The sequence below is a fragment of the Cavia porcellus genome, unplaced genomic scaffold, assembly GCF_034190915.1.
Source record: "Cavia porcellus strain 051 isolate PalLab524CR breed Dunkin Hartley unplaced genomic scaffold, mCavPor4.1 scaffold_2, whole genome shotgun sequence".
Taxonomy (NCBI): domain Eukaryota; kingdom Metazoa; phylum Chordata; class Mammalia; order Rodentia; family Caviidae; genus Cavia; species Cavia porcellus.
In genome coordinates, this window is record NW_026947485.1 from 3,301,849 (window position 1) to 3,316,169 (window position 14,321).

The 14,321-nt window shown below is 45.3% G+C and overlaps 1 protein-coding gene across 5 annotated transcripts in view; it reads left to right on the forward strand.

Annotated features, from left to right (window-relative positions):
* Sema3e (semaphorin 3E) overlaps positions 1–14,321 on the forward strand; it is a 259,856-nt gene that overhangs the window by 191,680 nt on the left and 53,855 nt on the right. For all 5 annotated transcript variants that reach the window (XM_063237468.1, XM_063237463.1, XM_063237474.1 and 2 more), the window contains exons 14-16: positions 58–230; positions 4,707–4,774; positions 6,091–6,230. In XM_063237468.1, the coding sequence (XP_063093538.1) occupies positions 58–230; positions 4,707–4,774; positions 6,091–6,230 (381 nt within the window). The remainder of the gene's footprint in view (positions 1–57; positions 231–4,706; positions 4,775–6,090; positions 6,231–14,321) is intronic.

Below are 14,321 nucleotides of genomic sequence, written 5' to 3' on the forward strand. Positions count from 1 at the left end.
GCGTGCGCCTGTCCTCCTGGGTCCGCTAGCCCCGCGTCCGTCTGTCTGTCCCCGCAGCAGCAGCTGTTCGTCGGCTCCCCCGCGGCCGTGGCGCAGCTGCGGTTCCACCAGTGTCACCTGTACGGCAGCGCCTGCGCGGACTGCTGCCTGGCGCGGGACCCCTACTGCGCGTGGGACGGCGTGGCCTGCTCGCGCTTCCTGCCCACAGGCACGGGCGCGCAGGCCAAGAGGTGAGGGGACAGGGGATGGGGGACGGGGGACGGGGGATGGGGGGATGGGAGGGGGCTGGTGATTCGCCGCTTTCTTCTTTCCCTGCTGCTCGCGCCAAGGAAATACCCGGCCTTTCGTGTTTAAATACACATTTCCAGTTTCATCACTTTGAAAATAGCTTTCACGCGCTACCTGGCACGTGGCCTCGAGCTGATGGCGCCGTCAGACCTGGAGTTTTCCACCCACCCGCTGTGAATCAGCTGTCCCCTTCTCTGACATCTTTGCTGCGATAGACACGGACCATGTCAGTAAACTCGGGCTGGGGAAGAAAGGCATTTTGAAACCCGCCCTGCAGCTGCCCGTCTTCTATCCAGCTGGTCTTCATTTATTTCATTTTGAAAGCGAGTATTTTATCTCCTGCACAAATGCATTGCCTGTCTAATGAAATATGTGATTTAACTCGACCCACACCAAAGACACTTACCAACCTGCAAACCCAGCGTTGCCCTCCTGTGAGGTCCTCGCCAGTTGTTAGAGAGGGGGACCCGGGGTCCACTAGACCAAGAGCTTTGGGTAGAGAAAATACGCTGAAGCACAAGGCCCTTCCTCCGCCGGGCCGTATGAAACTGTGCACTCTGAGGAAACAGATAGTGGGAATATTTTATTCTCTACGGAATGAGCAGGTTTTTCTCATGATAAAGTGACAAAAGATAAGATAATGCCAAACACAGAAGTACTGAGAAATCTCTACTGAAAAGTAGTTCATATTAGCCTTAATTATTCTTATGGTTTACTTTGGGTAACTTTTAATCTTTTTCACAATCTAATTTAACCTAATTTAGTGTAATTGTTATACGATCATGTGTACAGTAGAATCTCATTAAAAACACCATTAATGCAAAACTTACCAATCTGAGGTAAGTTAAAGAAAAGATGTAATAAGACAATAGGGAAATAAATCTTTGGGAGGACATTTCAGAGCTGATACCAACTGTATAAAAGAATTAAGCAAATTAATTGATTTTATACAAATGTTTGTTACTATTTGAAAGCAATTCTTAAATAATATAACCATACTTGAAAATATTGATTAATGGGCCAGAGATTTAGCTCAGTGGCATGAGCAGCTGCCTGGCAAGCATGAGGTCATGAGTTTGATCCCCTGTTGTAATTGATGAGTGACTTTCATCCACTAAGCAAGTTTCTGTACAATGTACCAGGAGTGTGAAGAGCATAAGTCCCGCTGCATGCTAGGGTAGTACTCAGTCCTACCAGAAGTTGGGGCAGGGAACTGCAGACACTGGTGGTGGCATCGTGCTCCAGAGCGTGACCCTAAACCAACTCTCAACGCTGTTTCTGAGCTATCTTGGGGGTAGAGTTATAAGGAGGTTGTAAAGGGAGTTAAAGGGAATTAATTGTACAGAGGCATAGAATGTTCAAGGAAAACATGCAGTTACATGGCTCAAAGTAAAGCTGCAGGATCCCTGGATGAAAAGGAAATTTTAAAAAGATTTAATACATATATATTAATTGTTGTTAAACTGTATTTCAATTGATACATAAAATGTCAAAATTATGTATGTTTATGGGTGGCCGTGTGAAGTTCAACACACGTATATGTTGTGCGTGATTAAATCAGGACAATCATACCTGCCTCCCTGGCCACTTAGCTTCTCTGTAGAGAAATGTGACCATGGCGAGGAATCACATTCAAAGATGCAAACATTTCAGATTGCTTCTTCTTGCTGCTCGAAATATAAATGTTTATCTATAGTCACCCTGGGAAGGAATTTTACTGAGTAATAAAATTAATCATTTTATTGCTACTAGCAACAATCAACATGTTTACAAGCCTTGCACGGAATACTTAAGAACACAAGTTTCACTGTTTGGCATGGGGTAATGGTGACAGATTTTAACTGAGAAGCTTGAGCAGCTAAATGTTTCCTGGTACTCGATGCATCTCTGAGATGGTACAAGGCCAGCACCATTTTGAAAGGCTTAGATGAGAAGAGTTACTCAGAAGAAGTTAAATGAACGGTGACCCAGCAGTCCTGTGGGAAGCCGGGTCCATGGATGTGTCTGCTCAGCGCGGTGACGGCCAGTGCTGCCCTTTCAGGGGCGTCAGCCTCTTCCGAGCCCACCAGAGCAGCCCAGCCTTCTAGATCAGTTCCTGCCCTTGAAGGGAAAGGAGTTTGCTTTTATAGCAGCTCGTTTTTGCTTCAGACCTGAGTAGAAGCCGAAATTGAAAACTAGTCATTAAAATAAATACTTTTCTGCTCACAGAGTGAAAATGAATCAACAGGGTAGAAGAGCTAATTCTCAGGCCAAACCGCTTGTTTAGAATGATCTTCCAAAACACACTCTGATTCGTAAAGCAGGTCCTCCTCCCCCTTGCTCATATATTTTGCCTTTTTCCAGTATTCTCTTTAAAAAGTTTCGAGGAGATGAGAGACGTAAGAAAAATATACAGCTTTGAGAGTAAAGGCATTTTGCTCGACCTTTCTCAAACTGGAGAACCTCCTGTTTGTTTTTTTAATTCTGCAATAAAAGACCATTGTCCTGGGTTAGGAAAAAATAAAACGAAATCTTGCCAGAGGACGGGATGTCAGGTTTAAAAATGTAGGCGTCCAGTGATTTTAAACAAATGTTTTCACTCACTGCTGGTTAAATGGCTTATGTAGAAGTATGTGGCTGTTGTTCCCTTTATTCTGGTGTCACTGTATCCTAATCTTGAGAAAACACCACCTCTGCAGTGCAGAAACTGTTTCTCATTTCATTTTTGTATCCCTGGTCCTGATCGGTTTTCACTGTTGCTCAGCAGGCTTAGGTTCCCAACACTGAAGCAAAGCTTAACCGCAGTCCTTAAGTTCTACTCTAAGTCCCCTACCGGATGAGTAACAGCTGCAGCGCCAGGATGAGACCTGGAAACCAACTTCCCCGTTTGCTTGTTCCCTTTTCCCCAGTTGGATGTTCACTCTAGCTCCGTGGACTGGGCCTCCCAAGGCTTTTAATCTTGACTTTGTACAATCCTATATCCTCAAGTGAAAGTTTCTACGTAGTGACTGATTTAGAACAAAACACCAGATTTTCCATATAATTCAGAATTGACTGGAACTGTGTATCTTCCCTGCCTCTTCCTATAGAGTAAATGATGAGAAAGATCAGAAAGATAAGAAAACTCCCTCCAGAAGGGAGTGTCTCTTGAAATGTGCTTCATTGGCACTTTGTGGGAGGACATATGAGACCCAAAACAACAAAAGGAGGCCACAGCAGACCTCAGGTGTCAGCGGGCTGGTTCCCTTTCACAGATCAGAACACAGAGAGCCAGAAGGGACCCGCAGTCCACACGCAGAAAGCCACACGCAGTGTCGGGCGGCCTCGGGTTTGAATGTTAGGTTCTCCTTTCATTGTTCTGAGTTCTGTCATTGCATGGATTGAAAGCATCTCGTTGTCAGTTTGGAAGTCAGGTTCCTGCTCAGCCTTCTGCTCCCGCTCTATCCTGGAGCAGCGTGGTGATTTAGAGAAGCAAGCAGTATTTTCCACCTTTCTGTAAATATTTACATTTTTGTCTGATTTGAATTAAGTCTACCATAGATCTTGATTTTAGAATTCCAGGACTAGAAATGATAATTTTCATTGCTTAATTTCTCAGAAAGATGCTTAAAATTTTAAAACCTTATATATATTCTGGAAATCTTTCCTATGGATATAGATGACTATACTCTTATTTTAGTTATAAATTTTAAAACCTGTAAAATAATGTGAAAATATACTCCAAGTGGCCTTAATTCTAATAAGCATATGGAAGGGGGAAGCTCCTAAAATTTCTTGAGCCCCAATAGATGCAAGGCATCCTGCTAGCCATACAGCAGCCAGCGCACTGTGTAGAGTCCACACTCCCTGAATGGTGGTCTGAAGAGGTCCATAAGCTGGATGTACTTTGATTTACCTTTTTATTGGAAACTATATCTGTGCCAGTTGGTCACCTTGGCACTAGAGAAAGTGATTTGAATTCAAACACCTTTTCTCACGCCCTTTCCTTCTTGTGCCTCAGATTCTACTGTTGTTCTTTGCATACAACTCTTAAGCCTAAAATATTACTTTTTTTTTTTTTAATCGGTACCGGGGATCGAACTCAGGACTGCCTACTTGCAAGGCAGGTGCTTATGCTGCTGAGCTAAATCCCCAGCCACTAAGATATTAACTTTTGAAGTAAGAGTTTTCTTGTTGAACCAAATCTTTCACAAAATGTAAAGTGGGTTTATCACACTGTCGTTCAGGGTTTCAGAACCCAGTTTGTATCAAGATTTGAAGCACAGCTGTTGAAGACTATTGAGGAAAAAGTGGGCGCGCTGACACTTAGCGTCTGCGTCTGTTCCCGAGGCTGGCCAGCTCTCTCCAGCAGAGCCCAGCGGTTGTCTCCCCTGCCTCCCCTGTGGTTGTCTGTGCCCTGCACACCGACATCTGAACATGAAATGTGTCTCTTCTTCCAGGCGCTTCCGCCGGCAGGACGTGCGGCACGGGAACGCGGCGCAGCAGTGCGTGGGGCAGCAGTTCGCGGGTAAAGCGGAGCGGCCTGGGATGTGGCGCCCATCTCCATCTCGGGCACGCCGAGGGCTTTCTTCCCATTTGCATGTTCTAGAACCACGTCACCCCAAGCATTTGCTTCCCTCTTTCATGTAGTGATACGTGAGGACCCACAGTGCACAGTCAGCTGGCCGTGCCACTCTAGGACAGGCTAAGAGTGGGTGTCAGCAGGGGAGCCCCAGGGCCAAGGCGCGGTGCGCACCGGTGGCTGCTGGCGCAGTCCTAAGCAGCGTGCTGTCTCCACACCGATGCTTAGCAAGCGTGAGCAGCCAGGGTACACTGCCCAATGGAAGCGTGGGTCCAGCGGAGCGCTTGTCCTCTGCTCCTGGCCGAAGCCACGCCTGGACCCGGGGGTGGTGGCCTGCAGTGGGTGGTAGGTGATCCCGTGAGTTAAGAACGAGAGGAAATTTCAGCTTTGGGCAAATGGAAGGAAACTGAGACGAAGAAGGGTCTCTCCGGACCCTCGGCATCAGGAGGAGGGGTGATGAGCAGGGCGATGTCCCTGGGGCCGCCGGGAAGGGACAGGAGGAAGGGCACGGTGACGAGTCCCTGCTCGGATTTATGTGTGAGGCTCAGGAGACTCAGGGTCCAGGGCAGAACTCAAGTCACTGGGGATACCGGCAAGAATAAGGGTAGCCTTTATTAAAAAAAACTAAGGATGCATTAGAAGGTGAAGAGAACTCAGACATAAGGAACAAATCATGTAACCTAGCTGCTGAATTCATCCTGGTTAAAACAAACAAAAAACGGGCTTGTTTTCATTCTGCCCAGCGAGTAAGCATGCTAACCTCTCTACAAATCTGGAGTTAAGGCTAGGAGAGTCTTCCAGGTGTAAGAAGCTGTGCTTCAGAAGCCCTGAGTTTCCAGTGTTTCTCTCTTATGAAGCAGTGTGACCCTGGACCCCGCTCTCCCTTGCTCCTGCGCTGGGCCTGACCACTTAGATTGCTGACCTCTGCCTCCCCGTTGCTGTGATTTTGATCTCCGACCATGCTTGGACGTTTGAGGCTCGCATTCTTTCCCTGCCCCCGCAGCGCCCCTTACCATCCACTTCCCACGACTGCAAAGTGGAGGAGCCTTTATTTTGTGCTGGCTGTCCTGTCCTCTGTGCCCAAGTCCCTGTTGCTTCCTTTGGTCCCGCTCCATACCATTTTTAATACCTACAGTTCCCTTAAATGCTTTGCAAATAAATCATCCCTAACTGGTTATTCACCAGTGGTAAATAAGTGGTAAATAAGCATATTTATGGGTGAAATCAAAGTCCCGAGGCTGATGTTCACGTTCCTGTTGCAGGGGATGCTCTGGACAAAACTGAAGAGCACCTGGCTTACGGCATAGAGAACAACAGCACCCTACTGGAGTGCACCCCACGCTCTCTACAAGCCAGGGTCATCTGGTTCGTACAGAAAGGACGTGAAGCAAGAAGAGAAGAGGTAACACCTCGCTGCATGCTCCTGTGAGGGTGTCTGCCTGTCACGTGTGATCAGTGAGTGGGTGATGGCTTGGGGTGCTTCCCAATGTGTCACACCTGTCTTATTTTTAAAGGTCAGTTTTGCTCATTACACTTGATTTGTGTACCTATAAAAGTTAAGTGCACATCCCAACAGATTTTCTGTACACATTTACATGCATACACATGTAATGATTGTTGTTGTTTTTTTTTTTTTTTTTTTTTTTTTTTTTTTTTTTTTTTGGGTACTGAGTATTGAACTCACGGCCTTGCACTTGCCAGGCAGGTGCTTTGCCACTGAGTGAGATCCTTGGCTGATGCATGTAATTTTATGTGACTATACAGATCCTTGATTTACATTCTGGAAATTCACATTTCATTCAGGAACAAATTACAGCTTCATGATCTTACCGTCATGCTGTCAAAATTGTGGTCTTCAACTGTATCAACTCTGGCAATGTTCCAGGGAAGTAGTAAACATAGTCCCCTAACACATGCAAATAATGGCATTAAAACAAACAGCAGTGCCTACAGCACAAGGGCAGTATAAACTCAGAGAGTGCACACTGACTATGATCTTAGCACCCTGGGAGGCACCGCAGGAGAACCACAGATTTAAGCCTAGGTCAGCACCGTAGGAGACCTTGCCTGAAAATAAACAAATTAAAATGGCTAAGGATATAACTCAGTGCACAGGCCTTGGGTTCAGTGCTCAATACTGGGAAAAAATAAAAAGAGTAGCAGATGTATTAGTCAGCTTTGCTATCATTGAACACAGTGCCCCCCAGTTCCTACAACTTGGAGGAGGAGAGGCTTGCATGGTGTCAGTTGAGGGTTTCAGCCCAGTCAAGTGGCCCCATGAAGGCAGGGAGTGGCAATGCAAAGATTGTTAGCTCATGTCAGCCACAAGGCAGAGCAGGGGGACAGTGCCAGAGGAATTAATGGCCCCAAGGTCATACATCCTCGATTCAGTCAGACACATCTAGAAGTGTGCTCCCCCAGTCCACTGGCTGGACCCCAGTTCGAATCCAGGTGACACTGCACCCTAGCTACCAAAACCATCCCTAGTCAACTTCATACCCAAAGGCATGTCCTTAAACCACGCTTAATCTCCAAATAGTGACAACAGCAAGGTCAGTATCCCACCTTACATGATACGTCTATCCAGGGTACAACTGGAAATTTAGCAATTCCTTCCTTACTGTCTCAACAATTCCAGCATTTTTCAAAAATCTACGTCTGAGTTTCTTTTGGAATTCAAGGCAAATTCTTAGCTCTGAACCTTTGTAAAAACTAAAACAAGTCACGTAATTTCAAGGTAAAACGTCATACAGTAAGCGTTCCTACTCCAAAAGGAAGGAATTATTAGATAGAAAAGAAAGAGGGGGAAACAACAACACAAACATTAGGACTTGGAGCTGTATATCCTGCACCGGGTCACATGACGGTAACATCCAAGTTCCGAGTGCTTCCGTGACCCCACCCCACAGCCTCGAGGGTTGCAGCCCTCGTGCCTGTCTCTTGGGCTGGCTTCCCCAGACAGCCTGCAGCTTTCCTTAGCAGAGGTTTCCCATTGCTGGTACCCCCGTATTCCTGGGGTCTCCACTTCATCTTTGCTTCTTCCTCATAGCTTCACTTTCACATCTTGCCTTCTGAGGGGCCTCCTGCTGCCCCCCAGGTCTTCCTCTGTAATCTGGGTGCAAGCTTCCCTGAAACCTCAAGTCTTGCATCCTATATGCCAGCATCATGTAGGTGATGTCAAGATCTGCTGTGAGTGGGAGCAACAGGCAGCCTCCCTTGGTGCATGGCTGCAGTGACCTCAGAGTGTCTGCATGGCTGAGCGTGGCGAAATGAATCCTAGGGAACCAGTTTCCTACAAGGCCCTTCTCAAGTAGGACTGTCTTCTCAGATGAAAGGACTCTACTCTCAAATGAAGGGTTGACACTTAAACCTAAAATGGGTGAAGTTTTGCAGATTCCTGAGATGCCCTCAAGGCATATTTCTTCCTGTCTGTATACAAGTACTCGGCTGCTTTTTAATTACGTTAATCACAATAGCCATTCTTCCTTTGGCTTCAATTTTACAGAGTTTCCCCTGGGTCAAAATCAAGTTTTTCAAGTTTCTCTGCTCTACATTTCGCTTCTAATTCTAACTATAAGTCTGGCTAAAATCATTCAGCAGTGGTCATGCCACAGCCTGAATATCAGGCTACCTTGAAATTTCCTTTGCCAGGTATATTAGTTTACCACCCTCACTGTCAGTCTACTGCAAAGTCACAACATGAGCAAAATGTGGACAAATTCTTTGTCGTAAGTGTAATGCATATGGCCTCTAGTCCATTCCCAGTGAAATCTTTGCTCCTACCTAACACCTCTTGAGCCTGGCCTTTGCTCTCTACATTCTTAACAGCATTCTGGCATTCTTTGCTCTGACCAGAATCACCCATCAATTTTAGTGTACAGCATTCTGAGGATTCTTTAGCCAGCATCTCTAAACCTTTCCAAACTATCCCCTCATACCACTTCCAAAGGCTTCTAAACCCTACAGTCAGGTCGGTCACAGCAATGACCCTACTTCTTAGGTGCCAATTTTCTATATCAGTCAGCTTTCCTGTCGGTGAACACAATATCCCACACCCACCACTTAAAGGAGACACGGTTTAATTTGTCTGGATTTCCAGGGATCCAGTCTATGTTGGTGGCTCCAAGGCATAAACATCATGGCAGCAGGGCATGGCAGAGCTCAGCTTCCTGTTTGATGGGGATGAGGAAGCAGAGCAGGGAAAGGGTGCCAGGGAAGAAGGGCTGAGGGACCGGAGAAACTCCAAGGCTTCACCTCTGAGGCCCACCCAGACACACCTCAAAGAAAGCTCCACTAGCCCTCCAGGCAGCTCCCAAATGGGATTAAACAGACACCCCACCCATCAGCTCTTTCATCCCCTAAGCAGTTTTAGTGATGGAGATTCTGTTTCTGAAATCCTCTAAAGGATGAGAGAGAAATGACTTTTTGTGGAACCATTTGGAGGCAGTTGTGGGTGAAAGAATGTCTATTGAGGAAGCTGCTTGTGTACACGGAGAGATCCCTGAGGGAGGTGAGTCACAGTCACGGAATTATAAGTGGCAAGTAGAAGAATATTTGCTTGTATCAGAGAGATAGATCTTGACGAACATTGAAGAGATCGGTTTTGGCAAAAAGAAAGTTTAAAAAGTGGGTAGACAGTGAATCAGTGGAAATCTCTACTTCATTTTGACATGTAAGATTAAATATTTGTTGTTTGAGGCCAAAATTACTGATTCCAAAAAGTTCTTATTTTTCCAGTCTTCAGTGAAACTAAAAATCCAAAATATGTTAGGTCTACAGTGACAGCACACTCTGGGAGATGACTGAATTTCTAAAGCTCACTTCCTAGAATAGTCATGGAGAGGAGGCCAGTCTCTCAACCTGGGAGAGAGAATACAGAAATTCAATCAGGAAAGGAAAACTTCTGAGATTTTATGACAGTAAAAGAATAAACATCCACCCTAATACGCTACGGCACATTGCTCTCAGTTAAATCGCTCACTTAGAGCTAAAATATTTTCCATTTCACAAATGCGGGATGAAGTAAATTTGTAAATTCCACTGAAACTCACTTGGCTGGAGAGGCCCTGGGAATAGTCCATAATCCCTCCGGTTAGATGACTTCAGAAGGCAGAGGAGCAATGCTTCCATCAGCGGCCTTCTTCCCTGAGTACCTTCTGGTTCTCATTTGGAGCGCACCGTAATCTGCCTCTCTTGGAAATCCTTACCAAATCATTTTGACATGCTGCATCCATCCGTGTTCAACCGTGAGCTTCATTCTCACAGAGCTGATAGACTGTTCTCCTTTCCTGTAATCTTTAGTCTATTTTCAACTACGTTTGAATTTCTTTTACCAATATGTTTGCTGATACTTGAAAAATTGAATTTATGCTCTGCATAATAGTTATGCCATAATCAGATATTTCATGGATTCTATAAATATGGCCATATATGAAATGAGTTATTCACAATCAAATGCAAAACAAAACACACAGCTCCTGACTTCCTCAAAGGCTGAATGTATATGCTATATACTCGAAGCAGAATAGCTGGGCCAGAGCGCCTTAAGTTTTATTTAAGATGATTTTGAAGTTATTAACATTTCTGTGTCCTGTTTTCTATGAGACATACCTAAGGAAATACCACCATCAAATTGAGACCACTGCACAGGAAGGTCTGACTTTCCTGTCCCTCCTATGGCAGTGACAGTGCCCTCCAAGGCCCACCACTGACACTGCAAACCATAAATGGCACTTGTTTGCCGGGCCACAGAGCAGATGCATTTTCCTTTTGCTGAATGTATCTCTTTGATTCTGGGAATTTTTCTTTCAAGCTTCTGCTCTGTGCCTCTTGGACTCAGTCTTCTGGAATTACCCAGAAACACTATGTGCAGGTGGATAAAACTTTCTCATTAATCTTCAGAAATTGTACAAATGAATGATTCAAAAACATCTAACTACTCAACTATCTGGTTTGTGACTGAACTACACCAATTTTCTCAAATGTATGCTTTATGATTTCCTCCTTCCTCAAATATAACGTATAAGTTTGCTCTCTATACATTTTATTAATTCCATAAATATTTGTTGAAAGTCTGTTTTCTATGTATTCATAAGAGAACATTTTCTCTTGACTTGATAGCCAGATTGCTAATACTGTTGTAATTAGTTGCTATAAATATATTAAGCATAAATTTAATGAATATAAATGACATGATTTTATAAATAGCACTAGTTACTTTGCTATTTTAAAGGAAAAGAGACAATACAGTGACTTTGACAGACGAGCCTATTCTTTAATAAGTACTGTTGGACACAGTGTCTTTGGGTAGTGCCTTACTTGTTATTCCTGGATCTCAATGCTGCCTTTTAGGCCAGTTATCCCCTTCTTACACAGGGAATTAACGTTCAAAAAGTTGTGGCCCATACTTGAAGTCAGTGGCAGGCGGGTTTGTACTTAAATATTCATGATGATGAAGCTGTTCCAATTTGTGTTCATTCATAGTCTAAGCCAATGCTGTGTGCACTTTATAGAACATTCCATTTATTCGAAAATACTTTGGCTTATAAACGTGAAGTAAGTGAGCCACAGGATGGTTGATAACTGTCCTGGCTACTCACAGCTAGTAACACAAATTCAGATCCAGGTTTCTGTGTTTTTCTACTAAACCACAAAACTTTCCAAAGTCACAATTCCAAACGCAGTTGCAGATGCTCTGGGTGGGGAACAAATGGAAAACCATATCTAACAGAAGTTCTGGAACTGAACTCTTGAAAATTCCTCCAGATGCCAGCTTGGGCCTTTTGTCTGTTTTCTTCATTGTTGTTTAATGGGCCACAGTGTTGCGGGTTTTCTGGAGAAGACACAAGTCCTCCTGTTCGGTGGCCCCACTGTGTTCCTGCTGCTCCCTGAGCCAGCACTGTGAACGTCGTTGTTCCTCCAGTGAGATCTGAAACCCTGATCTCAGGCATCAGTGGGTCTCCTTCCTCCAAGATCATCCAAGCTTGTCGTCTGGCTGTTGTTGGAAGGTTTCCACATCACAACAATGAGCTGTATTATTTGAGCCTCTGTAGGTTTAAAACTTAGAGTGCTTCTCCACCTTTTCTGAATTTTTAACTATAAGAATGTTTAATTGATCCCTAACACTTCTTTATCTCGTAGCTGCTAATTCTGCTTGCATAGAAGCTATATTTTGGAGAACACAGAAAGATGATAAAGAACATTTCATGTGTGAGGTAGTAATAAAGGGAAAATTACAAGAGATAGTTACTTGCATGGAGAGTTGCAGTTGTAAAGAAGTAGCATAGAGGGTCTCACTAAGAAGGTCATCAAGAAAAAGACCTGGGAGGGATGAGAGAGCAAGCACGTGGTGGTATGCGAGGATTTTATACAGACACTGGCAAGAGCAGGTGCAAAAGATTCTTGAGGCAGGGCACACTTGTGCATTTCCAGAACAGAGAGGAGGGCAGAGTGAGAGAGGGACACTGACAAGCTGTGAGTCCAGAGGTGACGTCAGGGGCCGGCCGCTGCAGGGTGAGGGAATTTTCACTTGTTCTGAGTTAAACAGGAAGCTACTGGGTGGTATTCAGCAGAGCTGTGACGTGCTTCAGCTTCTCAATCACCTGTCTGGTTACTGCGTTAAACTGTATGATGCGTGAAGGGGGCTATGAGACCTGAGGCGTGTGAGAGGACAAACCTTCACGTTCAAAGATCCAGCACTGGCGCTTACTGTGCCGGGTCTCTTCAAGACCACACGGTGCACAGTGCTGGCATATTCTCTCCAGTACTAATGAGAATTTGGAAGACTTTAAATATCTTTTGGGACACTTTTTCAACCTTCTACTCTGTGCTGTCTAATGTCTGTAATTGGTATTTGCAGCTAGTAAATATCCACTTGGTGCCTACTGTAATCGGTGATAAAAACTCTCGATCTTAGCCCTCTCTCAAGCCTGCAGGCTTCAGTGAAGGTGGAAATGTAGAGATAGTTATGTATGCTCATTATGATTCTGATGCAATGAAGGGAAAAGAAAATCAGCTTAGCCAGTAAGATGTGTGTGGAGGTGGCAGATGGCCAGTCAGGAAGGTGCATGGCAAAGGTGACATTTAAGCTCCTCCTTCAGGATAGGGGGCCTAATAGACCTGAGACACATGTATCAAGGAGATGAGAAATAATATGTGAAGTGCAAATCATAATGGACCTGAGGGTGCAAAACTGCAGAGACAGTTGAAGGAATCCTCTAAGTCAGTGTGAGCACTTTAGGTGAATCCTCAGACCAGTTTCTCTAGAAACTCTGCGTAGGCTTGGGAGATAGGCAGGAGTTTAAGAAGACTATTTAGGAAGGCCCTTCACTGGTCAGAGGCCCGGGTAAACAGAGGCTGGTTATACTTTTTATGAGATAACATTAATAGATGTACATTTGATGAAAAGGAAGTAACAGAAGTGATTCGCACGTTCCTTGTTAGGGTCTGCATGTGGCTGCTGGTAGAGTCACAGTGGAAATGCTGTGGAGTAAGGGGGAGACCTTAGGGAAACCGAGGGCTGATTTGTGGCCAGGCTTACTTCAAAGTTCCTGTGCAGCACCCAGAAGCAGAAAGACCAAATGGCAAGCAGGGCTGGAGACATCTCAGCAAAGTGGCTGATGAACTTAAGCAATGATGAAAGAATGTAGCAAAAAATTAATAAAACCCACACCTGGCATGTGCCATCCAACACGAAGCATTTTGCACGTATTAGCACCTTCACCCTTACCGTGATGGCATGGGGTCACCATCACTTCCTTGTCCTCTGTAGAGGGAGAAATGGAAGCACAGGGAGACTGAGTTACCTGCACAGCCGGGGTGCACAGCCGGGAACCTGGCCCCTGCCGAGTGCAGACAGCCTTATCCCTGTTCTGGGTTGGTGACCACAGTGCTCTGCAGCATAGCTGGCCTGGAGAACGAGTGATTCTGAACCACGGGGACCTGGTGCTAAGGAAACCCTCTACATTCAAGGGAAACTTGGATGACAGATTCAAAAAGGTGGAAACAGTCAGAAGAAGTAATGGTGATAGTCAGTGTTTGTCCAGTGTCTACGATGCATCCTGTCCGTGAGGATTTTGTGCATCGTAACTTTTCTAAAGCATAGAATACTTCCCAGGAAAGAGTTACGATGTGAAGCCAGGAAAATGCCCAACAGCGCCTTCAGAGTGGGCAGCCTAAGTAGCCAGAAAGGATGAGGCAGGAGACTGTGATGCAGGAGAAATGAAGAGAGACAGCGATGGGGTAGAGCAGAGGCAGGAGCGGTTCCCCACGGGCACGCGTGGAAGTCCAGCAGGGAGAGTTCAGCATCCCAGGACAAGGAAGCCACACGGCTAGGCACTCGATGCCCAGCATGCTGTGCTGAGTGGACAGCAGTGTGGCCTACAGGCCAATAAGTAGAGGCCAACAAGATGAGCTTTATTGTAGGCTTTAGAAAGTGGGTAACGGGCTACACCAGGGGCTGCAGGAAGAAGCCGCAGAGGAGAACACGCACGGT